At 38.5% G+C, this 27,718-nt stretch overlaps 3 protein-coding genes and 1 pseudogene across 3 annotated transcripts; 3 read left to right on the top strand and 1 right to left on the bottom strand.

The window, feature by feature from the left end:
- Positions 1-1,203: 1,203 nt before the first annotated feature.
- On the top strand, positions 1,204-4,596 carry LOC111916450 (exportin-2-like; annotated as a pseudogene).
- A 1,214-nt stretch (positions 4,597-5,810) lies between these two features.
- LOC111916345 (uncharacterized) lies at positions 5,811-10,237 on the bottom strand. The gene is made up of 8 exons (XM_023912000.2): positions 10,065-10,237; positions 9,369-9,599; positions 7,698-8,089; positions 7,341-7,590; positions 7,009-7,174; positions 6,789-6,891; positions 6,573-6,701; positions 5,811-6,500 (listed from the first exon to the last, which is right to left on the bottom strand). Exons 2-8 carry the CDS (start codon positions 9,571-9,573, stop codon positions 6,003-6,005), a joined length of 1,743 nt encoding a protein of 580 aa, XP_023767768.1. The 5' UTR covers positions 9,574-9,599; positions 10,065-10,237; the 3' UTR covers positions 5,811-6,002.
- Positions 10,238-12,491: 2,254 nt separating this feature from the next.
- Positions 12,492-14,543, top strand: LOC111916344 (uncharacterized). Its single transcript, XM_023911999.3, has 5 exons — positions 12,492-13,121; positions 13,206-13,347; positions 13,439-13,582; positions 13,663-14,034; positions 14,532-14,543. Exons 1-5 carry the CDS (start codon positions 12,538-12,540, stop codon positions 14,541-14,543), a joined length of 1,254 nt encoding a protein of 417 aa, XP_023767767.2. The 5' UTR covers positions 12,492-12,537.
- On the top strand, positions 14,140-15,117 carry LOC128132109 (uncharacterized). The gene is made up of 2 exons (XM_052768152.1): positions 14,140-14,653; positions 14,744-15,117. The coding sequence occupies exons 1-2, from the start codon at positions 14,546-14,548 to the stop codon at positions 15,044-15,046; spliced, it is 411 nt and encodes a 136-aa protein (XP_052624112.1). The 5' UTR covers positions 14,140-14,545; the 3' UTR covers positions 15,047-15,117.
- Positions 15,118-27,718: the final 12,601 nt, after the last annotated feature.

Below are 27,718 nucleotides of genomic sequence, written 5' to 3'. Positions count from 1 at the left end.
GTACTTATCTCAGTTGGGCCGAATCTGTTTTGGGTCTCACTTGGTTATTGGATTTGATTACCTTATGTGAATTATGGGCCACTTCATCTGTTATGGGCCATGGATATATTGGTTGGGCCTTATTGGGACAATAGGCCCATTAATGATTTTGGACTTTGATTTTGGGCCCATTAGCAAGGGAAGGATAATTGGGCCTCATGGAAGGTTTTAGAGTTTGGGTTTTCCTTTGATTAATCTAAGGTCCTAACATTGATTAATATTATTTGTCCAAAACGGGAGGTTACAGACTGTTAGGAAAGCAGCTTTTGTATTCAGCAGACAAAGGTGAGTCTTCTCACCATACCCATAGGTCTAAGGCACCAAGGCCGACCCATTATGTGATTATGATATAGGTGTTAGTCATTCTGTGATTTGATATGATATGTGATTGTGTGTTTTGCATGAAGACCCCGAGGGGAGCCCGTGACATTAGATGTAAGACCATGTGGGGTAGCCCATTGCAATCCTAGGTAAAGACCATGTGGGGAAGCCCATGACATTGGATGTAAGACCATGTAGGGTAGCACATGGCAGTCCTAGGTAAAGACCATGTGGGGCAGCCCATGACACTCTTACATGTTTTATGTATGCATGGCTTATGTGATATGTGTGTAGCTTTAATAGCTAACATGATATATGTATGTGGGTTGTGTGTGGTGTGCTCTGGGGAACTCACTAAACGTTTCACTTACAAGTTGTTGATTTGTTTCAGGTACATCTGAACCCAAGGGCAAGGGCAAGGTGTGATGGCGCAACGTGCACTCTATCTCTCTTTTACTAATATGTTTGGGGATACTCTAATGATTTAAATAAAGTTGTAATGAATGTTGTTTTGAAAACAAATATGTTGAGATTTCATGGTTTATGCAAATGTGTTTTATTAATTAAAAATGAAAATTTTCTTTGAAAATTTGGGTTGTTACATTACGATTGAGTATGTAAGAAGGAAAAGCAATATTACGGATGTTATGATGTCGAGATTTACGAGGCGTCATTCACGAAGAGTCGATTATCTTCCCGCCTGACGACGCCCTAATTCTTGTTGTTTTCTTGTTTCTTCGTTTATATGCCAAGAATACTAGGCAAGAGCATACGACCCGTGGGACCGGATCGGACCGGAAAAAAAACGGGACCGGACCCGGACTGAACCGGATTATCATATTAATGGGCCCGTTTTTGGGTTTGGTTTTTATCAATAATTGGGTTTCGGGTTTGGACCGGACCGTACCCGAATTAAATGATTTAACCCGGACCGGACCGGAAAACCAAAAATTATTTTCTTTTTTAGATCGACAAACAGTAAGCGAGAATTACCAAAATAAAAAAATGTTGTCCGATTGAATTGATTCGGCCTCTCCTGTGGATCACATTATAGTGTCAGTTTTTTTTGGTTTCGGCCTCTTCTCTTGATCGTATTATAGTGTCGATTTTTTTTTCTTGAAAAACCAAAAGTTATTTCCTACTACATTTTTTATTAATAAAAATAGTGCAGTTTTTTTTTTAAATAATGGCGTATTTTTAATAAAAATAATGTTGTGAAGTGTAATTTTTTTATAAAAATAGTGCAGTTATATATATATATATATATATATATATATATATATATATATATATATATATATATATATATATATATATATATATATATATATATAGTGATGTTAAATGCAAATTTTTTATATATAAATAGTGTAGGTTTTTTTTTAATAAAATAGTATGTCTTTTTACTAACGTTTTTATTTGTTTGCATACACCTTATTTGCACGTATTCTAATTAGAGTCTCGCATCGTGTATTCATCATCTTTTATGTATTTTTTTAGTTAAATTGTGCAAACAATAAAAATATGAATGATGAATATTAAGTAATAAGATTATAATTTGAAATACTATTTTAGAGCGACACAACAAACAAAACCGAAACCGTAAACAAGATTGTACCGAAACCATTCGAAACCTAGTTTGATACAAGATTTACCGAAACCTAGTTTGATACACAAACATTCGAAACCTAGTTTGATACAAGATTGTACCGAAACCATGATTTCCCTAAGTTATGGCCGGCTTTGCTTCCTGAACTAAATTCCAGTCTTGAAACGGCGATCAAGGTGAACGATTTTGCTTCTGTTAACGGTATTCTCGCTCCTCTTAATTCTTTGTTTAAGAAATTCCGGTATTAGTTTAAGAGCAATCCCATTCTTCTTGATTTGAAATACTGCGTGGATAACTTTGCTGCACCGTTATTGAGTACTGTGGAGAGCATTTTGATGAAGATAAATGCTGCTTCTGTTGCAACCCTCCGACAGTTGCTTGAAGCACAAAGGCTCTACTGTAGGATATTCTATTCCCTTAATTTTTTGGATGTGCCTGAAAAATTCGAGGATGATGTGGATAAATGGATGGATGTGTTTAAGAATTATCAGAGGTACCCAGGTATAGAGGATGGTGGTGATGCAGACTGTCTTTCTGTTGTTGATGAGCTACGAGCAGCAGTATGTGAAATCATAAGCCATTATATGGAGAAAGAGGAGGAACTTTTGGTAAAGCACTTAAGTTTGGAGGCTTTTGTAGTTCGATCAGCATCTCCAAGCTGTGAAAGGTTGACTGTAACCGGCATCAAGTTTTTGACCATTGCTAGCAAGAACATTAACCATGAATTGTTTGCTGGCGATGAGACATTGCAGCAGATTAGTCAGAGTATTGTTATTCCAAATGTGATGTTAAGTGATGAAGATGAAGAGCTGTTTGAGATGAATTATGTGGAGTTTATAAGGAGAGACATGGAAGGGAATGACCTTGATACAAGAAGGAGAATGGCGTTTGAGCTTATCAAGGGTATTGCAGGAAAATACAAAAACAAAATCACCAACAGGGTCTCAATACAGATACACAATTGCTTGGCACTGTATGCTAAAAACCCAGGTGCTAACTGGAAGTATAAAGATTGTGCTATGCTATCTACTTGGTTGTCTCTCTTGCCACAAAAAATGCATCCGATTCCGATGATCTTGTTGATGTTGAAAGCTTCTTCAGATCATATATTGTCCCAGAGTTACAGTGGCAACAAGGTGTGAATTCTTTCCCAATGTTGAAGGCAGCTGCATTGAAATTGTTGACTATGTTTCGATTCATAATTCCTAAACCTGTAGCCATGGCTCTTGTTGGTTCAGATGTTAATGTGGTTCACTCTTACGCTGCCAGCTGTATCGAGAAGCAAGCTTTTACCTGTGAACGACAAAGACAATAAACAAGCAAGATACACATCATTGGACATGGGTTCTGTTGTCCCAGCTTTGATGAGAAATCTTTTTGGTGCATTAAAGAAGCCTGATTCAGAGGAGAATGAGGTGTATCATGTGTGCTCTTTCAGATGACTGATGATAATATATCACCTGAGTTGGCCTCATCCTCATACTGCACTGCTGAGTTGACCATGGTTCTAAAACGGGTCTGTTACAACCCTAAAAACCACCCAGTGTTTAACCATATTATCTATTCGAGGCTTGTGAGAAGAGCATGTGAAAACAACCCATGTCTTGTTCCCGATTTTGAATCCTGGCTTAGATGATCTTGGTTGATGAAGTAACCGAGTTTGTTCCTTACATGTTCCAGTTGTCAGCTCAACTTTTGGATTTAAATAATAGGTCTCCTAATCCTATCCCCAAACACTACATGCGCATATTCTGATTGGTGGAAAAATGTCTGCACATGTCCCGACTCTCATATGTTTGCTTCACTCGTATCTTCAAGAAGCACCTGATGAGGGTAGATCAAGAGGTGTGCTTGAAATATTCAAAAAAACTTGTGTCTTCACACACCACAGAACAACAAGGATTTCATACTCTTAACGCAGTGATTGAGAATGTTGACAGATATGTTTCTCTGGCTAATCAAGCTGCAATTCCTACAATCTTGCCATACTATAGTATCAGTATTGAATCAACAATCATCAAGGTAAGTAAGATGTTAACCTCTTAAAATGTCAGCAGACATTCTGTTAATCTGTTACTACATACCAGGTATAATAATCTGATTTCTTATTTTAACCTTTGTATTTTTTGAAATAGGTCATGCATCAAGTCACAAGTGAATAATAAATACTTTTGCTTTACTCTTTCATCTTTATTTTGCTATTTTTTTTTCATTGGAAGTGGAATTTCAGTCAGACTACCTTTCACAAACATTGGAGATACCGACTTAATAATTTTTTTGATGGCATAATTCCGATAAAGCACAGGTGGTCATCAGGTATGTGTGTATGTAAAACAGGGTGTTGCAAATGACAATCATCATTATATTTTATAGCATTTTATTTTTTGCATTAGATGAAGGAAGGCTGATTGATATGAATCGAGTTGGGAGATAGATGTGACCGGGTCTACCAGCAAAGCAGGAAGAAATCTCAAGTAATTTCTTATTAGTTATTTTATTTGGAAGTTTCCTATTTTAATAGATAGGGCTAAATAGCCAAGTTTTGATGTCAGTTTTGTTGGAGAATTCCTCAGCAGGGCCCCTCATTGTTTTCTTTTCAAGCATTAAGTTAAGATCGTTTCCTATCACTGATCTCTCTCTTTTTTTTTTTTTTTTAAAGATTTACTCATGAGGGTATAACTGTCTATTGCATCACTGCAGATTTATTGCTTATTTTATATTCACTTTTGGTTGGTTGGTTGATTTTAATAAACAAAAGCAACCAACTTAGATATTTTGATGTCATTAGTGTTTTATTATAATAATGTGATGAAACTTTTCACTTTTACACTGATATGTATGCATTATTGTTGAAGCAAGCATGTTTTGCTGATTTTGAATTAAAAAAAAATAAAAAAAAAATGAAAATAGGATGCTATAATGAATTAGTAAATACGAGTACATTTTTACATGTGTATATAAAGCAAGCAATATACAAGCATGCGATGTAAAGATGATGATACCTTTGAAAAATCTATCCAACCATATATAATATTTGGGGTCCATCACATGTTACTTATGTTTACTTATCTTATACTGTTATAGCACAGTAGTTTGAGTTATTATCTCATTAGGTAGGAACTAGGAAGGATAGATCCCTATTATTAAAGCTTGACAAACATGTCCAATTATATTTATAGCAGTAAAATAGGTTTCTAGATGTTTTAATTATTGTGTAGATTTTTAAAGTGAATAGGTTGCAGCAGAAGGCTGATTAATGCTACAAGGACAAATACACATTCAATTATTTTGGGGGATGCTTAAAAGTGTTTTAGGCAATTTGTTTGAAATTGTCCAATTATAATCCAACAGAATTTTGAATTAATTAACAACTGCATTTTGACTCTAATGTTTGATTTATTTGGTACACTTAAATCTGATTTCTGTTTGCATTTTTTTGTAGAATTATAAGAATCTAATGCATGAATATTCTTGTCTTGTGACATCAACATGAACAAGGTAAGGACCTGGCCCTATATTTAAGTAGTAAAAACATCTTAGTACGTTGCTATTAGGGTATAATATATATATAATATATTGTATATACGGATGAAAATAGTAAAGTGTGTTGCTATTAAGAATAAATAATTGTAATAAAATTGCTATTAGTTGTAAAGAAATATAAGTACATTATTAATTTAGTTATTGCTATTATCAGTAAAAACTAAGTATGTTGTGATTATGAGTAAAAACATTTAAATGCATATATTTGTTATGGTTAAAAAATAAAGTACATCGTCTATTTTGGTGAAAAAAAAGTACAATATGTTTTTATTTTCATGCGACTTGCTTTTGTAAACGCTTCTGAAAATGATAATTTATTTTAATATCAACGTAAAAACAACGTTTAATCTTTGAGGGGCATATTAACAGAATGTATGTTAATTCGTGCTCTCTACCCTTTAGACACTATTATTTAAGTTATACACAAGCCACAAGTGGAGACCAAAAGCTACAACAACTTGTACAAATTCTAACCCTAAACTATCGAATATCACCAAAACCGATCCTTGTTAACGCTCAAATACCCAGCCATTACCTTTCCACCGGTGTTTCTCATTCCATCTATGAGAAAACACCATGTGGAACCCAAAGCTCCAATGAAGTAATCAGCTTCAGTAGCCATTAAAAAGTTAACAAGTGGATAATTTGTGCTGGTTTCTCGACCCAGGCTTGCTTCATATACTGCCATTGTCATGTTTCCCACTTGACGTCTCACATTATTCGAGTAGTAAAACTTCCAATTTCCATATATTTTTGTCTTATCAATCACTTCCTTCATCTCACTTGAAAGCCAAATCCGGTTCAAATCAGGGAACCGATGTCTGATCCGGTTAGCAAGACGCATGTATTCTTCAAACTGAACCACCTTCATTTCACACGCTTTGTCCCCCATCCTCACGTGCACGCTCAACAATGGCCTCGGAGTCCATGGCTCGTGGTTTGACCATACGTATTCTTCAATTCCAGATCTAGAACCTTTCATGTCATCCTGTCATCAAGATTTTGTTTCCATGAAAAAAAAAAGGGTAAAATGGTAATTTCATGCACAAGTAAAATCAACCTGTATGGATTCTGACACGTGCGCTGAATGAACCAACTCCGCAGCTTCCCATCCGAATGCAGAGTGACGTGCTACATTTAGTAAACCACATGTGTACTCTGTTTGGAACCTCATAAGGTAGCGCAAAGCCTGAATAATCAAGTACAAATATTCTGAGATTCATCTTTATTAATTATTATTATATGGCGACAAAATATTTCATAATTAATTAATTACCTGTGCTCGCCACCATCTCCAGTCCATTTTCCGATGGTAGCCGATTAATTTCCCGTTTATTTCTGTTGTTGGCTGCATGTAACTCCAAGGACTACCCCATACTCTGTAATATACTAATATATAAGCTTTCACTAATTAATCAATTCAAACTTGTTCGTATCTATGATGGTAATTAATTAATTAATTATTATTGGAACTAGTAAAAAAAACATAAAATTACCGTGGGATTGGAGCGGTCCATATCTGCTTTGTTGTGTAGTTTTCTTTTACAGTAATAATTCCCTTCTCCCATGCTTCTTTCACGTTCATGAGTTCAAAAGCTCGATCCCTACACTCCTGTGATGTCTCGGGGAAAAAGTAGCATGACCAACTCGACCTTGATGCACCTTACAACATAATAAGATTCTATCATACCCAAATGAGAAATTACTACCCCAAGACAAGACATGATACAACATATATTTGTTAATATATATGGACAAGACATGACATAGGTTCCTATGTACTACATTTGACAACATAAAAACACGTGCAGTATATAAGTTTGTCTACCTTTACAACCATCATGATCGGCTCGATTATAGTAGTTTGTGACAAGGACCCTTTTCTCATTAATGGCGATTGCGAGAAGCCCACACATCCCAGCAAATTGCGCTCCCATACCAAATCCTGGTATTCTCTCCCAATCAGAAACAAGAAACCTCACATTCGGATCGCTACAATTCACCGGATGTTGGTGCACCCATATATCGCGTTGCACTTCCCTTGTTAGTGGATAATTGTCCTCGTCTGATCCTTTGATCTGCAATAAACCGCCAATAAATAGTTTATATAAGTAAAACGTGCAAACTGTTAAGTGGGACCCATATTAACAGCCGATATTACAAAATTGTTATAACAAACACGTACCCATGGAGGGTAAGCAGCTTTGGAGTTGATTTGATGACCATTGTATCCTTGTTGCTCATCTTTTGTTGATAATGGATAGCTACTCAAGAAACCTTTCCACATTGTCCATGGTGGTAATTCCCCATTTTCGGTATGTTTATCAACAAGTCGATTCACTTCACTAGTAGACTTACAGTTCTCCAAATGAGGAGGTCTATGCACCTTAGATCCATCGGTTGCTGTATTTTGTGAGAAGAGATCTTCACCGCTGTTTGACTTGTTCAATATTGCACTCCAAGCTGAGTAGATTGAGTTGATTGGGTCCTTGACTCGGACCGCAATAATGTTTTGTGATATCAACATTTTTTCAACGGCTTGCGGTTTAGAATCACTTTCTCGACCCGTAAATGCATCTGAAAAATAATACAAGATTATAGACCAATGTCAACTATAATTTAAAAATTACAACATTTGCCAAAGTTGAGGTCCAACTGTAAACACTTTTAAAAGAGAGGGTTCATTTTGTAAATTATATTTCTTTTGGACGTCAATTAGGGACTTTTTTTTTTACTTCATGAGCTTATGGGTGTACATATATAGCTCTACATAGTTGTACTTTTTCACTTAATTTGTGTAGAATAATTTAATGAATTAAGCCGAAAAGCACGACTTATGTTGCAACAAGATATATAATTGCTGTCCAACTGCAAGCACCTTAAAAATATAAGGGTTCATTTTGTAAAATTTAAAAATTTGCCAATAATGGCTAAACCACAATACGCCATTCTAGTCGCTATCCCTTGTCTCAATGATGGAAAAGGGGCGGGTAGTTTTCCAGAGTTGAAATTTATTATTCCAGAGCGCTATTGCTATAGAGACTTGTACACCATATTTTAGAAGTCGTACAGTTCACTTGAATTTTGGATTTAAACAAAGAAAAAAGATAGCAACATATTGGTGGGTGTCTTTCTCAAGAAGACATGCTTACACAGAGGAATCACAAAAAGCTTATTAAAGCCAGCCATATAAAAGAGATCACAGGGTTCACGCAAACTCGATTCAAGATATCAAGGTTGAAGTATCGTTTTCAATAATTGACGTGTCATATGAAAATGAGTAAAAAAATTGAAACTTGAATACCTTTTAAAACTTCTGTAATAAAAAATAATTAATCTTCAAGGTAATACCTACTTTACTTTTGCTTCAATCACACCCTTATGGACTACTCATTTGTACATTTTTGACTAGTGAAATTTATGTTGATCTTTAAACTATTTATTATAACCCATAAATGTCATAATTCAATTATCCAAATTCCAACCTAACAAAAACCACCATTTTTCTAACATAAAACTAATACTGGTCGTATTTTAAACTATACAAAACACGAGTACATTACGTAATACGTAGAATGAGATTAAAAGAAAAAAGATTAATACGTGATCCAAAAATAGCCCATTTGAGTGTTAATTACTTGAAAAGGGCGACAACACAAACAAAAGATCCAAAAAGGAGGAACGCCTTTTTTTCTGGTAAGGTCAATTGAGTAGTATCCGAAATGTAGGGTTTAAAGCTCCTAAAATTAGAATTATGGAATTTTTTTTTAATTTAATTATATTCAAGAATAATGATAATTTGTTAGATGATACAAAACAGAAACAGAAAAAGAAAAAGAAAAAGAAAAAAACTTACTGAGAAAATAGGAGGTGGAAGTGGAATTGGGGGCAGCTGCAAAGTCGAAGGAAGTGAGGGCAGCAAGAAAGAGAGAAGTGAGGCATACTCCACACAGAAATCCAATCACACATATTTGGCATGACAATGAATTCCCCATTTGTAGAGCCTTCAATGACACCATTCTTTCCAAGGATTTCCCATTTCCATTCCCATTCCCGTCCATTGCTCTATGATTATTTATATTATCATCTGCAAAATTTAACACCACATATATATACATTTTATTTGTAAAAATAATAGAGATATTGGGGTTTATGTTAACTGAAAATATCTGCAAAAACTGAATTAAATGCTTTCGAATTAAAAGAGTAAACAATTCCAAACACAGTTCAGAAAAGAAAATCGGGAATATTGTATTTACAGAATGAAAAAATAAATATTGACTTTAAGAATTTTCAAACATAATACAGAATATTATTGGGATTATAGAGTGACATATATCTTCCTCTGAATTCAAGAACTCATGAAAATTTCAATTCTTCTTCTAAAATAAATGAAAAGAAAAAAACTATGTTAAAATTACTACAGCAATACAGCATGTAGTGATAATTCAGAAATTACTAAAATCTTGTAAAATTCAATAAAAAGATGGAGGAATGCAAGAAATATATACGTACATATACAATTGTGTGTGTGTGTGTGAGTGAAACTTACCACATAGAAACTCAAAATTGATTAAAGAGTGACAATATCTTCGTCAAAATTCAAGGTTTCTGCTTCTCTCTCTGTAGATGTATGTAAGTCTATGTTTATGTTTGTATGTGTCTTTCTGTGAGATAGAACAAGTGAAGAGTCTGGTGTGTGTGGAGGAAGAAAAGATTAGGTGTTGTCATGTGTAGGTAAGGGAATATGTTCTTCAAAATGCAATAATGTGGGACCCTTTTATTTTTTTTCCTTTACACTCTAACATCACATTCATAACCCATCTTTACTCTATCTTTACAACCCCAAAGAATCAACTTGGTAATAAACATTTTGTATTTTTTTTAACATAGTTAAATATATCGTTACGTCTTCTTCACTTCTTGTTATTATATCTTATATATATGGATCATATTATTACCTGATTTAAGTTTTTATAGCCAAAGACTTTTTTGATTAAAAATTATCGACTAAAAAATAAACACCATGGAATTCTAGGTTTATTAGGACATTTTCAATATGGGTTTGCTAATAATATATATATATATATATTGGCTTTGAAAGGGTCAGTAGTTAATGTCAGTGTCTTGTAATTACTTGTAAGTTGTGCCATAAATTTTGTATATTTAGTTTGAAGTTACAAAACTTACCGTAATCTCCGCATTAAATAGCTAGTATACAGACATGTGTTTTAGATGATGTTATCATGTAATTTTTTTTTTTGGAAACGGTGGTGGAGTATTAAAAAACCACTGCCAAAAGTTATCATGTAATATACATATGTTTTTTTATTTACCAAAAATACAACCATTGACTTAATACCAAATTAAAGTTATGGGCATGTATTAAAGGGACATCATAAAATGAACATTGTGTGGGATGTCTACTTGAAATAACCATTTTTATACACATCACTAAAATTACTACTTATTTTACAATCAGTCAATACCAAATACATTTTTATAAAACAGTAGAACTTTTTTTTTTCCTTCATAAATCTATTTCACATACGGTCCTGCTAATGTGGTGCATCAAACACCAGAAAACATATAGGTTGAGTATGTTGCTTATGTGGTGACTCTTAATATTATGTATAAACCATATGAATCAGGTGGTCGTGAGTTTTTTCTTCCATAAAATGAAAAGGTGATAATGAGATTTTATGTCAGGTTGATAAACATGAACTGTTTATTGAGATTTGAGATGTTTTTACCTTTGTTGATGACACAAATCTATATCCATATAGGGAGTCATTAGACTACCGTATGTCTTAATCTAAATTTAATAAAATAAATTTGATGATGAAGAATGTGATGAGCTTAAACTCCTCATTTTTGCATCTATTTCTTTATGAGAAAATGACAAAAATAGCCAATTATACTAATTGCATTACAAAAATAGCCAAAAAAAATCGGAATTACATATTTAGCCACCCATTTCGCAGATGAGAAGGTCCCATCTGCGAAATGGGCATCTCATCTGCGAATGTACAAGTGCCTGAAGCACAGTTGTGCTTCAGGCACTTGTACATTCGCAGATGAGATGCCCATTTCGCAGATGAGACCTTCTCATCTGCGAAATGGGTGATTTTTAGGTATAAAAACGTTTTTTTTTTTTTTTTTTTTTTTTTTTTCATTTTCACCATTCTCTACACAAAAACTCTCTCTAACTCTGGGCTTCTCTCGGAATTTTGGCTAGTTTTTGAAGAAAATGGAGGATTATGTCAACAATCCCGCAAATATGGTTAGATTTTAACTCTTTTAATGTTTAAAGTTATTTTTTTTTTCTAAGTTAATTTTGTTGTGTTTGATAGTTTTAGTATATTTTTAGTATACTTGAAGTTTAAATGCAAGTAGAGACAAGTAGAGACTGCGTAGATAATGTTTACAATTTGTTATTTTTGTAGTTTTTTTAGTTGTTGTATAACCTGAAATCTTGTAAATTTTTATCCTATAATTGTTTATATAAACTGCAAAATAGTTGTTTGTATATATATTTGTCGTATAGCATTTGTATAAGTTGAAAATTTGTCGTATATATATTGTTAGAAATTGTTTTTATTTGTCGTATAAGTTGAAAAATTTGTATAAAGTAGTCGTATAACTTGCAAAATTGTTAGTTTGGTTGTCGTTTTATTTTTAAATTTTTTTGTTTATATGGTTATATAATGTTAGTTTTAATTAGAAAGATAAAAATTGTTTATATATTTGTCGTTTAAGTTGAAAATTTGTTTAAGTTGAAAATATGTTTAAGTTGAAAATATTTATATAATTATGTATGATATTGCTTTCTATCGTAAATATATTTGTTGTATAACTTGGAAAATTGTTTATATATGTGTATGTTATTGTTTTTTATCGGGGAAATATATATATTAGTAATTAAGAAAGTATTTGCAGTTCGTAATCATATATTTAAAAAAATATATATTTTTTACTTATCTAATTTGTTTTTGTGTTTTTTTTTGCAGCATGATTTTAGTTTAATGAATACGAAAGCCTTTGCGAACCTAAAAGGCTCTGGCGGTAACATATGGGAAGTTTTTGAAGTTTTAGATGATGCCCGACGTGCTATTTTCAGAAATACCGTGTTTGGCTATTTTATTGATGTCCCTCGTTTACAAGGGGACGCTTTATTGTTTCATAAAATGTTCCTTCATCAGATCCGGCCGAACCCTGTTTTATCTCCAGATGGAATAAAACGTTTATATTTTCGAGTAGGCAATACCAAAATGGTTTATGGGCCGGAAGAGTTTTGTTTGATTACCGGCTTCAATTTTGGGGAGTATCCAAAAAACATTGGGAGAAAAGGGTCGGAAAAATTAATAAGCAGTAAAAAAAGATGTTTACTGCGTGAACGGCTATTTCCGGACCATACTAATAGTTCGGTGAAAATCGGCGACCTGAAAAGTTTAATTTTAAATCAAACATTCCTAGCACTTGACGACCTTGATGCAGTTAGAGTATGTTTGATATACATTTTGTGTGAAGGTTTTTTGGGCAAAGAAGTTAACGATCGGGTGCCACAAGATTGGTTTTATTTGGCTGAGAATTTGGATCTCTGGAATAGGTATATTTTCTTTACGTTAAAAGTTCTATTTTATTAAAGTTATAATTTATATAATAATCAATTTTGTTTTTTTTGTTTTGTTAGCTTCGCTTGGAGTAGCTATCTATGGGATTTTACTTATGTTGACCTTGAGGATACGTGGAATAAGATACATCATTATTTATCACTTCCTGAGCGTGGTCAAACTTTAAAGTATTCCGTCTCAGGATTTACGGCTCCAATTAGGGTATAAGAATTTTATTATATTGAAATTGTTTTATTGTTATATTTTTTATTTTAATTTTAACTTTTATTACTGTTATTGTACAAAATTATAGATATGGATATATGAGATGATTCCGGCTGTTCGTGCATGTGGATTTGCATTGAGAAAAAATAAAGACTTGCCTCGGATGAAAAGATGGAGCGGAACAAAAAAATTGAAATGGGTTGACGTGAACAAGATTTGGTCAAAGATGCAGGTTTAAAAATATTTCGTTTATTATTAATAAAGTTGATTATTATATTTTTATATGCATTTTTAATATGTTTAATTTTTTAGGAGGGGCTACCACTAAGACAAAACATGTTACCGGGTGATGGTGAGATGACATCTTTTTATTATATGTCATTTCAAGAGTATGTATATGGTGAAGGGAAAGCAGTTCCATCCCCAGTACGGGACCATTTTAGGAGACAAGACGAATCTTCGTCTAGTATGTCGTCCAGTGGTCGCTCTCATGGTAGAGGTCGGGGCAGTGGGAAACACAAGCTAGACGAGTTGTTGAAACGGGTACATGCACTGGAGCAGCATGTGTTTATGAATCAACAAAAACCTACAGAGGTTTTTTATGAAGAAGTGAATAATGAACAATTTTGGAACGACATTATTTTTGAGGAACCGACAGTGTCACAAAGAAATTATGATGAACAAGTTAGTTACTCGCTACATTATTTATTAAATTTTATTAACATATATGAATACCTGTGTTCATATTTTATATTTGAAAATATAGGTTGTGCAAGATGAAGTGATGAATAAAAACAATACAACTCAAAATGTTTTTGGTGATACTCAAGACGACAAGGTTGTTATAGATGTTACCTTTACGATTTTAATAATTACTTTTTAATAAAGTGTCTTTCGTTATTAAGTAAAAAGTTATATTTTTAATGTAGGTGTTGGAGGAGAGTAATCAGTATGCGGGGAACAAATTTGATGATGATGTGTTTGATGTAAACGATTATAGTGAAGTTAAAGAGGTTATTATATAGTTACATTAATATTAATATTTTGTTTATTTAGATATTATTGGTTATTAAATTATGTGTATTTCGTTATTAAGTATAAAGTATTATCTTTAATGTAGGAGTGGGAGGAGAGGAATGACAATGCAGGGAACAAATTTGATGATGATGTGCCGGATGAAGACGAACTTATAATAATGGGAAATTTAGATTATTTTCATGATGATGATGATGACAAAGAAGTTACACCCGATAAACCTAGGAGTCGAAAACCATCACAATTTTTATGCACTCCTTACACCGAGGTATTCGTTTTATTTATAAACTGATGATTTTTTATGTTTATGTGAATTATCTGAAAGATATACATTTAAACATTTGAATATTGTTTTTAGTTGCACACGACACCGAAACAAAAAAGAAGAACAAAAAAGAAGGTTGGTATGAAATCAACAAGCCCCGTTCCTCCTCCAGTTTTTGGTGTTGCTCATGACTTCTCCATGTTGCGCCTGCAACCTTACATAGCAGGCGGTGAGGATGTCATCCAAAATTATGTATTGCATTCATACGATGTGCAGCATCGTTTGTTTAATTTCGTGTTAGATAGAGATTTTTGGAGCTCATTGTTTGGGCATACACACGACGGATGGTTGGAGTCAGCGGTAAATAAATTGTTAATTAATTCTTTTAAAAGTTAATTGTTTTTTAGTCAATAACAAAAGTATCATGTGTGCAGCATATAACCATTTGGTACCGAGTTTTGATGGAGAGACGGTTTGAGAGCGACCGACATACAATAATGCCTCCAAATTTTTTTGTTTCTCATGCTTTGGAAGAAGGACAGGACTGGAGGGCGTTTATGGCTGGTATTGCTACATACTCCAACTTCATGGTTGCTTGGTGGGATGTTGATACGGTAAACTTAATAGTTTATATTGAAAATAATATGGTTTTTTTGGTATGTTTTTGTATTGTGATGTAAATAAACATAATTTTATTTTCTGATCCTTATACATGTCTTATTGCCGATTCATTCATCCCCTAATCATTGGCTATTTGGGGAACTACGATTAGCGTCAATGGAAGTGCATATTTATGACAGTCTTGGTAGAGGTGCTTATGAAAAATTCCAATCCGAAGGAATCTTTTCCAAATTTGAACGTCGGGTGGCAAATTATTTGGACAAGATTAAGTATTGGGCGCGGAGGAACATCCCAAGGATTCCATTGAATATGCAATTCATTTATGAAGAAAACGTTCCCCAACAAAGTAGTCATTTGGGAGATTGCGGTGTTTTTCTTTGTATGTTTATGGAGCAATTGGTTTCAGGTCAACCAATACGTGTTCTTATTGACCCAAAGAACGCAGCTTTAGAGTTCCGTCTCAAGATGACAAAAATTATTTGGGGGTCTAGTCTTGCTCCTCTGTAGTTGGATTATATAAATGTATATACAAATTAATGTTGGATTTCATTATTAGTTTATCTTTAGAGTTTACTCAACGGATGACAAAAAACGTTACGACAATTACAACAATTTAATGACCTACTAATTACTTATCAATAAATTTGATAAGAACGACCACAACATTTGTTTTAACGTTACAAATACAACAATTTATTGACCTAACAACTTCAAAACCATAAAAACAATATTGAAAAGCTTACAACTTGTAAACAAGAACTGCCAAGAACAACACCCAACTACAAACCAACGCTATCTTTAACTTCTTATTTTCTGATTGAAAGAGCTTATTAGAGTTAGCTACTTTAGCTATTACCATAGAAGATTGGTCCTTCTCTTCATCAACCCAACTGATAAACCCGCATTTTGGTCCCTGTTAAATTTAATATCCACAATAAGAAAATAAATTTGTGTCATGTAAACACGAGGGTTTAAATTTGAATAACGGTAAGAACATGATACCAAATACGGGCAAACGTAGAACAATCTTCCTGGGTTTTTAGCTGTACCCGAAATCCTAACGATACGTTCTCCTCCATAATTGCAGTATGCCATTAGCCTTCTTATTCTTTTAAATCGGAGTTACTTTCTCAGTTAAATTTTTTCATAATGAGTGACACCCATTTATAGAATAAATCATATTACGGACAATTCTTTTTGACTATGAAATGAACTGGTTTGACTATGAATTCAAAAAGGTCAACTATGAAATGCAGACAAGTACATTCTGTAGTATTGTCATGTCGGTCAGTGAAATTTGACTATGAAATGAACTGGTTTGACTATGAATTCAAAAAGGTCAACTATGAAATGCAGACAAGTACATTCTGTAGTATTGTCATGTCGGTCAGTGAAATTTGACTATGAAATGAACTGGTTTGACTATGAATTCAAAAAGGTCAACTATGAAATGCAGACAAGTACATTCTGTAGTATTGTCATGTCGGTCAGTGAAATTTGACTATGAAATGAACTGGTTTGACTATGAATTCAAAATGTTCAACTACGAATTTAAAGGGTTAAACTATGAATTTTGATCAGTAGAGATACAATATCTTCTATTTATAATTCCATTTGTGTGATCATTGTAGAGCACAATTATCGGTATTGAAAATGAGTAGTCACAGCCAAAGAACCTTTTCTCAACTACCAATTTTCTTGCATAACCTTCAAAGAACAAATCCTAATACCTTCACAGCCATTAAGAAAACCGATAACAACCGCTTTCAATTCTGTTTTGTGGCTTTAGGTTGCGTGGTATAACATACTTCTTTTATTGAGTTATACAATATTTCATGGTAATGTATGTCGATTAATTCTTACATAACACTAATATGTGTTCGTTTTTATGTAGATTCGTACCTTCCTTAGGTGCATGATACCGCTAATATATGTGGGTTATTTACCCCTTCTTGGGAGCTTTCTGACAACAATGTACTTCGCAGTGGCTTTAGATGGAAATCATGAGCCACTACTCTTAGCACTTGGTTTGGGAACCTTACAGTGTGAAGAATCATGGAGATGGTTCATGATGAGGTTAAGAGATTGTTTAGGTGAGGACACAGAGGTTGGTTTCATAAGCAACATGTGTGATAACATAGACTTTGGTGTTGACAGTGCCTACCCGGATTCCTATCATGGATATTGTCCTAAAGATATAGCTTGAAAGATACGTGAGTCTATCGGACATAACAATACGGAAGTCGAATCGTTGTTTTGGAAGTCATGCAATGCATATAGCGTTGATGATTTTTACTTGTGTTTCGAAAGGTTGCAAAGTACATGTAGGCAACCACCTTTCTGCACCTTGCTTATGAGTCCAATTTACTGGCTTGACGATATACCGATTTCAAAATGAACAAGAGCATTTTTCCCAAAAATACGTTACAATGTTAAATCGATTGACGTCCCTGAAATTTTGCAAATTATATCCTCACGTGAGTTTCCTATAACAACGATAATTGAGTTAACCACCACGTTGATAAAATCAAAGTATGCTGAACGGGCCGAACTGGCTGGTAAGGGAGATTGTTATATTTTGTTTTTTTTATTGTCATGCTATTTTTATTAAAATATCAAATTTTACAGGGAGGTTGTCTGGTGGGTTGACCCCTTACGTTGAGAGTAAGGTTCAAAAAAGTCTCAGCAAGTCTTACAATTGTAATGCAAAACGTTTGTATGGGGATACATTTGAAGTCCATGACACTTTTGCCACCAGCAACGTACAACTTGAACGAAGGGTATGTAGTTGTGGTAAATGGCAAAAAAGCGGTATACCATGTGGCCACGCTATAGCATGTCTAAGAACCCGTATATCTGAGTCCATTCAGAGAATGGTTGAATACAAGTTCACTAATTATGTGTATCGAGTTGCATATGGATCTGAGTTGGTGAATGGTATACCATCATATGAGCATTGGGAAATACCAAATGAAACGGTGGTCCTGTTACCTCCCTCAATGCAGTAGTTATTCATGTAGCACATTTATGTTTTATGTAGTATTATGTATTAGTTTTTTATGTACTCCGTTTTTATTTTACTGCTGTGTTACGTATTAGTTATCCATGTACCCAGTTTATTTTTTATGTCGTATTATGTGTTAGTTATTTATGTACCCCGGTTTTATGTTATTGCTTTCTAAATATTGGCTATTGAGGGAACAACATACATTAAAAGAAATGGACGTTTATTAAATAGTAACGACTAGACACATACAACAACAAGCAACTTAAATAACGAAAAACAATTAACTTAACCAACATGCATATTAAAAATAAGGGACATTCTTTAAAACATTCCATGCATCTAAGTGGGTAAACTCGCTACCATCGTATTGAAAGCGGTATAGTTCCAAAGCCACCTGCCGTAGAATGTCTTCATCCGTATTTGCATGTTCGTTATCCAACTCGTTATAAATACGTTGAAATTGTTTCACCTTCATTTTCATATCCAGAAACTTCGCTTTGACATCTCTTCTTCTTCGATATTGAGTGCGGTTCATTAAATGGTGAAACAAATGACAGACACGAGACCAAAATGATCCGGCACGAACTTGTGGGGGACCCGGTGGAAAATCCACCTCTACAGTTGTAATCCAAGCTTGAACCAAAGCGACCTCCTCTGCGTTCCTCCATATACGTGGTGAGTCCATAATTGCAAGGAGGGAAGTAATAGAATACAATTACAACGGATATTGAAATCTATTTATAACGACTCCTTACTTTCCTGGTGCAATGAGTTGTCAACTCAAACAGCAATGTATTGTGTTGTCATTCAACCGGGGATGAATTGTCAACTCGAACAGTGATCTGTTGTGTTATAAGTATAGTACACTGCATTCGTCAGTTAATTTTGACTATGAATTGCAGACATATTAGAAGTTTGGACTGCGATTTTGTGTAGAAACTACTATAAATTGACCCTAAGTTACATGCAAAACGTTATTAAATTAACCAATATAGTTGTTCAAATATTGTTTTTTAGATTCTACCCTCTTTGTTTCAATCCAAATGACTTCTATATCATGGAGCAATGAAGAGTTCTTGGTTCTTACACATGCTTATATTCATGTGTACGAGACAAGCAAGTTGAATGATCCAATGTTTTGGAGCCGTCTAACAAATATTTTCAATGCTGAAAACCGAATGGCTACAAGAAACGATCGTGACGAACTAGACATCTTAGCAAGATGGTATGAAATGAAAACCGAAGTTCTATTATTCAACGATCTTTATACCAAAATTGACGACACCCGTTTAAATGCTACTGAGGATGTCATCTTGGAAGCTGCTAAGGAGGAATACAAGTCATTAAGTAACGGGTTGGAATTCCAGTTTGAAGCCCCTTGGAATATTTTGAAATTGTAACACTGAAAATTTTAAAATTTATTTTTTCACAATTTATAAAAGCATTTCTCTCTTAATTTCATAAAACATCAAATTTCAAATTCCAATATGTATCATACAAATCCCAAGATCACATAATTATATCGAATTCCTCTACGTGTGTACAGATCAAGCCGGCGCCTTCCCACGGTCATCGCTAGTACCTGAAACAGCAACACTAACACTGTAAGCACAAAGCTTAGTGAGTTCCCCAAAATACCACACATAAAACACATATTAGCCACTCGAGGCCATAACTCTATGGGTCCGTGCACCCAACTCTGTGAACCCTCAGGTTCTAACTCTGGGAACCTTCCGGTTCCAACTCTATAAGCATGCACAACATAAATCACATAGACATCATGCAGTACAACACATAGCATACACATAACATACACATACTCTATCACATGACTCTGATTACCTACTCAAGGTAAAGTATAGTGAGAAGACTCACCTCGCGTGTCTCGGTATCTCACGATCCCTGGAAATCCCTCGTACTCGATCCTCCGAGCTCTAATCCTCCTATAACATCACAAGACTCTAATTAACACTTTTATCTCTAAGGTTGACTATCCCTAAGAAGTCAACACAGGTCAACGGTCAACGGTCAACGGTCAACTTTGACCGGACTCGGCGAGTGCCCGCGGCAACTCGGCGAGTCTAGACGTTCTCACCAACTCTCTAGGATTCCCTTTCTACACGTCGAGTACTCCCCCTGCTTCGACGAGTTCCACCTGGAAGAATCGCGGGACCACCCCGACTCAACTCGCCGAGTCTCAAGAACGACTCGGCGAGTCCCAGCTCGACTCAGACCACATGACAATCCTCTCTAACTCGCCCTGACTCACTGGGTCAACTCCTGACTCGTCTGGACCACTCTCTGGCCGGTCCAAGGCAATCTTCAAGCTACTCGCCGAGTCTGCTCATCGGACTCGGCGAGTCCATTCCATGCAATCACTCAAACTTGCTTCTAAGGTCAGATCTACTCCAACAATTCATAGATCTGGCCCTCCTAGACTGATTCATCACGTAAAGTCCTAGTCTTGATGCATTAACAACCTCTATATGACTAATTATGAAGAATCTTCAACAAATCTCACTACACAAGGTCATGACCTCCATTGTTCTCTATAAAGCTTGAAGAATGAGACCCTCTGGACCTCTATGGATCCAGATCCGAAGTCTCATCACTAGCATGGGACTATTTGGCCATCAAATCAACTCAACAAGGCCACAAGAAACCCTAAAATCGGTTATACTTCACAAAACAGGAGATGAGTCGAAATTATACCTTTAGATTGAAGGGTCAAGCTTCCAATCCACCAAATAGCAGTCCCCCTTGCCTCCTCTTGGCTAGAGCCTCCTTCTTCTTTGCTAAACAACACACAAATGTCAAGAAATGCCTCCTTTCACTCTCAAATCGCTAAAGCACTTTTAGGGTTTCTCTCTATGGACTGATGGATGCAAATGACGGCCATAAGGCCATTTAAATAGGTCCCAAACCCGAGAAATTAGGGTTTCATTAAACAGCGTGGACTCGCCGAGTCCATATCCTGGACTCGCCGAGTCCGAACGAATCCCGCGTCCAGAATCGCGACCCTACTCGGCGAGTCTGAGCTCCAACTCGCCGAGTCCCTTCTCAAAACTCAAAATATTAAAACAATAAAATACCTGGAGATCCGGGCTGTTACAATTCTCCCCCACTAGGATTAGACTTCGCCCTCGAAGTCTCGCTCTAAAATAGCTCCGGATGCTGAGCCCGCATCTCGCGCTCCGGCTCCCAGGTCATCTCTGATCCCTTCCGGTGTTGCCACTGAACCAACACCAAAGGTACCTCCTTGTTCCTCAGAACCTTGATCTTCCGATCTCTGATGGCTACTGGTCTCTCGGCGTAATTCAGGCTCGCATCTACCTAAATATCCTCTAATGGAACTACTGCCGACTCATCGGCAATACATTTCCTCAATTGCGACACATGAAAAGTGTCGTGGATTTGCCCCAACTCTGCTGGAAATTCCAAACGATAGGCTACCCGGCCTACCCTCGCAATCACGCGAAATGGCCCAATATACCGGGGCCCCAACTTGCCCCTCTTCCTGAATCGAATCACCCCTTTCCAAGGGGAGACCTTCAGGAGAACGAAGTCACCGACCTGAAACTCAAGCTCGGACCGGCGTCTGTCTGCATAACTCTTCTGTCGACTCTGGGCGGTCAACAACCTCTGTCTGACCTGCTGAATCTGCTCTGTCGTCTGAAGCACGATCTCGGTACTGCCCATCACTCTCTGCCCGACCTCTCCCCAGCAAATGGGGGTCCGACACCTCCTACCATACAACAGCTCAAAGGGTGGCATACCAATGCTCGAATGATGGCTGTTGTTGTAGGAAAACTCTGCCAAGGGTAGGTACGCATCCCAACTACCCCCAAAATCCAACACACATGCTCGAAGCATGTCCTCAAGCGTCTGAATCGTCCGCTCACTCTGACCGTCTGTCTGGGGATGATATGCGGTACTAAAATGCAATCTAGTACCCAACTCCTCATGAAATTTCTTCCAGAATCTGGAAGTAAAGCGCACATCACGGTCTGAAACAATCGAGATCGGCACCCCATGCCGAGATACCACTTCTCTCACATATAACTCTGCCAACTTCTCTGCTGAAGAACTCTCACTGATGGCAAGGAAGTGAGCGCTCTTCGTCAACCTATCCACAATCACCCAAATTGCATCAACTCCCCTGGCAGTTCTCGGCAATTTGGTGATGAAATCCATAGTGATCTGTTCCCATTTCCATTCGGGAACCTCCAATGGCTGCAACTTGCCATGCGGTCTCTGGTGCTCGGCCTTAACCCTACGGCAGGTCAAGCACCTCTCAACGAACCACGCGACGTCCCTCTTCATACAGGGCCACCAATACTCTCTCCTCAAATCCAAATACATCTTCGTAGCCCCCGGATGGATCGAAAATTTCGACCGATGAGCCTCCTCCATCAGGGAAGTGCGCGTACCACCCACGAACGGTACCCAAATCCGACTCTGAAAAGTCATAAGCCCTCGCCCATCCGTAACGAATTTTGAAACCAAACCAACGACCCGTTCCCTCTTCTGCATCTCCGGCTGCACAGCCTCGGCCTGTGCCCCACGAATGGCATCCAATACCGGAGCTATCATGGTCAATCTCAAACATACATCTCGCAATGGAGTGCTCTCCGCCCTGCGGCTCAACGCATCGGCCACCACGTTGGCCTTGCCCGGGTGGTACAGGATCTCACAATCATAATCCTTGACCACATCTAACCACCTCCTCTGACGCATGTTTAGATTGGGCTGATCCATCAAGTACTTCAAGCTCTTATGGTCCGTGTATATCGTACATCGAACCCCATATAAGTAGTGGCGCCAAATCTTGAGGGCGAACACTACTGCCCCCAACTCTAGATCATGCGTGGGATATCTTGTCTCATGAGGCTTCAGCTGCCTCGATGCATATGCTATCACATGACCCCTCTGCATCAACACCGCACCCAACCCCAAAATCGATGCATCACAATATACTACAAAATCCTCCATCCCTTCCGGGAGAGCTAATACCGGGGCTTCGCACAACCTCTGGCGAAGTGTCTCAAAGGAGGTCTGCTGCTCGGGACCCCATGAGAATGCAACACCCTTCCGGGTCAACCTGGTGAGCGGCACTGCGATCTTGGAGAAATCCTTGATAAATCTCCGATAATACCCTGCTAATCCAAGGAAGCTCCTGATCTCAGAGGGTGACTTTGGCACCTCCCAACCCATCACCGCCTCAACCTTGGCCGGATCGACCAGAATCCCTTCCTGGTTAACGAGATGTCCTAGGAACTGGACCTCCCGTAACCAGAAATCACACTTGGAGAACTTTGCATAAAGCTTCTCCGATCTCAGTACCCCAAGGACCTCCCTCAAATGTTCCTCATGCTGCTCCCTAGATCTCGAATACACCAGAATATCATCAATAAATACAATCACCGACCGATCCAACATCAGCCTACATACCCTGTTCATGAGATCCATGAACACCGCCGGGGCATTGGTGAGCCCAAAAGGCATCACCACAAACTCATAATGCCCATAACGCGTCCTGAAAGCTGTCTTCTGGACGTCCCCATCTCGCACCGTCACCTGATGATATCCCGACCTCAAATCGATCTTGGAAAACCAAGATGCTCCCTGCAACTGATCAAATAAATCGTCGATCCTCGGCAACGGGTAACGGTTCTTGACCGTCAGCTTGTTCAACTCCCGGTAATCAATACACATCCGGTGTGAACCATCCTTCTTCTTGACAAACAGAATAGGTGCTCCCCACGGCGAGCTGCTCGGCCGAATAAATCCCTTCCCCAGCAACTCCTGAAGCTGCGAGGATAACTCTTGCATCTCTGGAGGTGCAAGACGATAAGGCACCTTAGCTACAGGCGCAGCCCCCGGAACCAAATCAATACCAAACTCTACTTGCCTCACAGGAGGTACTCCCGGCAGCTCCTCGGGAAAGACATCTGGAAACTCACATACCACCGGTACCTCCCCAACTGAACTCGGTCTCTCGGAAGTCGCTCGCGTATCCATCACATACGCCACAAAGCCCTTACAGCCCTGCTGTAGACACTGCCTCGCCCTGGCGGCCGAACAAAAGGCTGATCCCGAACGTGTACCCTCACCGTACACCGAAAGAACTCCCCCACTAGGGTCTCGTATAGTCACCAGCTGACGCTCACAGTCGATAATCGCGCCGAATCGGCTCAACCAGTCCATGCCCACAATGACACAAACATCACCCATCGCAATAGGAATCAGATCAATCGGAAACTCAATCCCGAAGATCTCTAACACACATCCCCGGAAAACCTCTGCGGCACAAATCACTCTATCATCAGCTATGGAGACTCTCAGAGGCCGACTCAGTGCCTCACGACTAGCACTGATATGCTGGCTAAAGGCCAAAGATACAAAAGACCGACTCGCACCCGAGTCAAATAACACTAAAGCAGGTACGGAATTCACAAGAAAAGTACCTACACATAACATAATATAAGCATAACATCATATGTCAAAATAAATACACGAAAGGAAACATACCAGCCACAACATCGGGCGCAGCGCGGACCTCCTCCGCAGTCAGCTGGAAGGCTCTCCCTCGAGCTCTCGGCGTCTCGGCCTTCACAGGCCGACTCTCTGTAACTCTGGTGGCGGCAGGAGCAGACCCCTGAGATGCTCCGCGCAACTGCGGACACTCGGCCTTCCGGTGTCCGGTCTGGTTGCAGTGAAAGCACACTGCAAACCCCTTGGGGTAGTCCTTGGCCATGTGCCCCTCCTTACCACATTTGTAGCAAGACCCTGCTCGGCAGACTCCGTCATGACCCTTGCCGCACTTTCCGCAAGTGCGGCCCTTCTGGCTCCCTGGTCTGGGATCAGCAGGCTTGGCCCGCTTGGCGGCCGGCTGCGACAACGCCGGTCGCCAATCCCTCCCCTGAGACTCTGCCTCCTCCCTGGCCTGGGTCTCAAGCTCAATCTCCCTCTTCCGGGCATTTGCCTGAAGCTCGGCAAATGTCCGGTACGAGGAGTTCGCAGCGAACTCCCGAATATCCCTCCTCAAGATGCTCAAGTAGCGGCTCATACGTGCCTGCTCAGTGGACACGTGCTCAGGGCAGAACATCGCCCTCTCGTGGAACATCCTCGTGATCGCTGTAACAGACTCAGTACCCTGCTTGAGGGTCAGAAACTCCTGTGCTAAACGCTCCCTCTCCACCTGGGGAACGTACTCATCCCGAAACATAGTGGTGAACCTCTCCCAGGTCACCGCAGAAAGCTCAGCAGGCGAATAATGCGCTGTCACAAACTTCCACCAGTCCTTCGCTCCCAAGCGAAGCTGGTTCAGCGCAAACCGTACCTTCAAATGCTCAGGAGACGAGCAAATGAAGAAACACCCCTCAATATCAGATATCCACCTCATAGCTGCCACCGGATCCTGAGTACCATCAAACTCTGGTGGTTTTGTGTTGCTGAACTCACGGAACAGCAACGCATCCCCACCCTGCGGCCTCGCAGCAGCAATCGCTGCGGTAGCCACTGCAGCAGCAGCCTCAGAAAGAGCGGCATAACGCTCATCAAACGTCTCAATCAAGGTGGTCTTTATAGACCCAAACATCTCCGGAATCTCTGCCCTGATGGCCGCAGCCACCTCCTCCTGAATGATCCGGCGGATCTCCTCCTCACTGGTACCACTGCTCTCGGGCATCAAACGTGTCCTCACCATGATCTACCTCTGAAATACAACATACGATAAATTAGAATCCACACGAGTATGCTCACACTCGACAACTCTTTTCTCCTTGATTCTTGGCATTCCAAAGACTCTGACTTAGGCTGCACACTGCTCCGGTGCTTCCAGTAGTACGGGCCCAATACTACTGTCCGCACCGCACCAGAATACACTCCAAGTCCTTCTCTTTGGATCCCAGGTCTCAAGTACTTTATCATGCATAGACTACTCTCTAATAGATTTCTCATAAGTCCCTTGCTGCTACCTACTCACTCTCAAGCATCTCATAGCAGCTCACCTCTCTCTAGGCTAAGGCATCACACATCAGGCCACTCTAGTCCTAATAGCAATACCTAGCCTACTCTAGCATGCGGATACATCATATCAATATCAATATCACATAATATATAAAGGCATTTTGGGAAATCACCGTTCGGGCGCTGACTGATCGTACACACATCTCTTGCTCTGCGTTTTTCGAAAATCTTTTACTCTTTTTGAAAATACATCTCAAATCCTCAGTTTGAGTTCAAATACGCCCGAAGGTGTACTCGAATCCCTCAAACCAAGGCTCTGATACCAACTTGTAACACTGAAAATTTTAAAATTTATTTTTTCACAATTTATAAAAGCATTTCTCTCTTAATTTCATAAAACATCAAATTTCAAATTCCAATATGTATCATACAAATCCCAAGATCACATAATTATATCGAATTCCTCTACGTGTGTACAGATCAAGCCGGCGCCTTCCCACGGTCATCGCTAGTACCTGAAACAGCAACACTAACACTGTAAGCACAAAGCTTAGTGAGTTCCCCAAAATACCACACATAAAACACATATTAGCCACTCGAGGCCATAACTCTATGGGTCCGTGCACCCAACTCTGTGAACCCTCAGGTTCTAACTCTGGGAACCTTCCGGTTCCAACTCTATAAGCATGCACAACATAAATCACATAGACATCATGCAGTACAACACATAGCATACACATACTCTATCACATGACTCTGATTACCTACTCAAGGTAAAGTATAGTGAGAAGACTCACCTCGCGTGTCTCGGTATCTCACGATCCCTGGAAATCCCTCGTACTCGATCCTCCGAGCTCTAATCCTCCTATAACATCACAAGACTCTAATTAACACTTTTATCTCTAAGGTTGACTATCCCTAAGAAGTCAACACAGGTCAACGGTCAACGGTCAACTTTGACCGGACTCGGCGAGTGCCCGCGGCAACTCGGCGAGTCTAGACGTTCTCACAAACTCTCTAGGATTCCCTTTCTACACGTCGAGTACTCCCCCTGACTCGACGAGTTCCACCTGGAAGAATCGCGGGACCACCCCGACTCAACTCGCCGAGTCTCAAGAACGACTCGGCGAGTCCCAGCTCGACTCAGACCACATGACAATCCTCTCTAACTCGCCCTGACTCACTGGGTCAACTCCTGACTCGTCTGGACCACTCTCTGGCCGGTCCAAGGCAATCTTCAAGCTACTCGCCGAGTCTGCTCATCGGACTCGGCGAGTCCATTCCATGCAATCACTCAAACTTGCTTCTAAGGTCAGATCTACTCCAACAATTCATAGATCTGGCCCTCCTAGACTGATTCATCACGTAAAGTCCTAGTCTTGATGCATTAACAACCTCTATATGACTAATTATGAAGAATCTTCAACAAATCTCACTACACAAGGTCATGACCTCCATTGTTCTCTATA

Source organism: Lactuca sativa, chromosome 2 (assembly GCF_002870075.4).
Source record: "Lactuca sativa cultivar Salinas chromosome 2, Lsat_Salinas_v11, whole genome shotgun sequence".
Lineage (NCBI taxonomy): Eukaryota > Viridiplantae > Streptophyta > Magnoliopsida > Asterales > Asteraceae > Lactuca > Lactuca sativa.
This window is presented reverse-complemented; position numbering and strand designations above follow the sequence as displayed.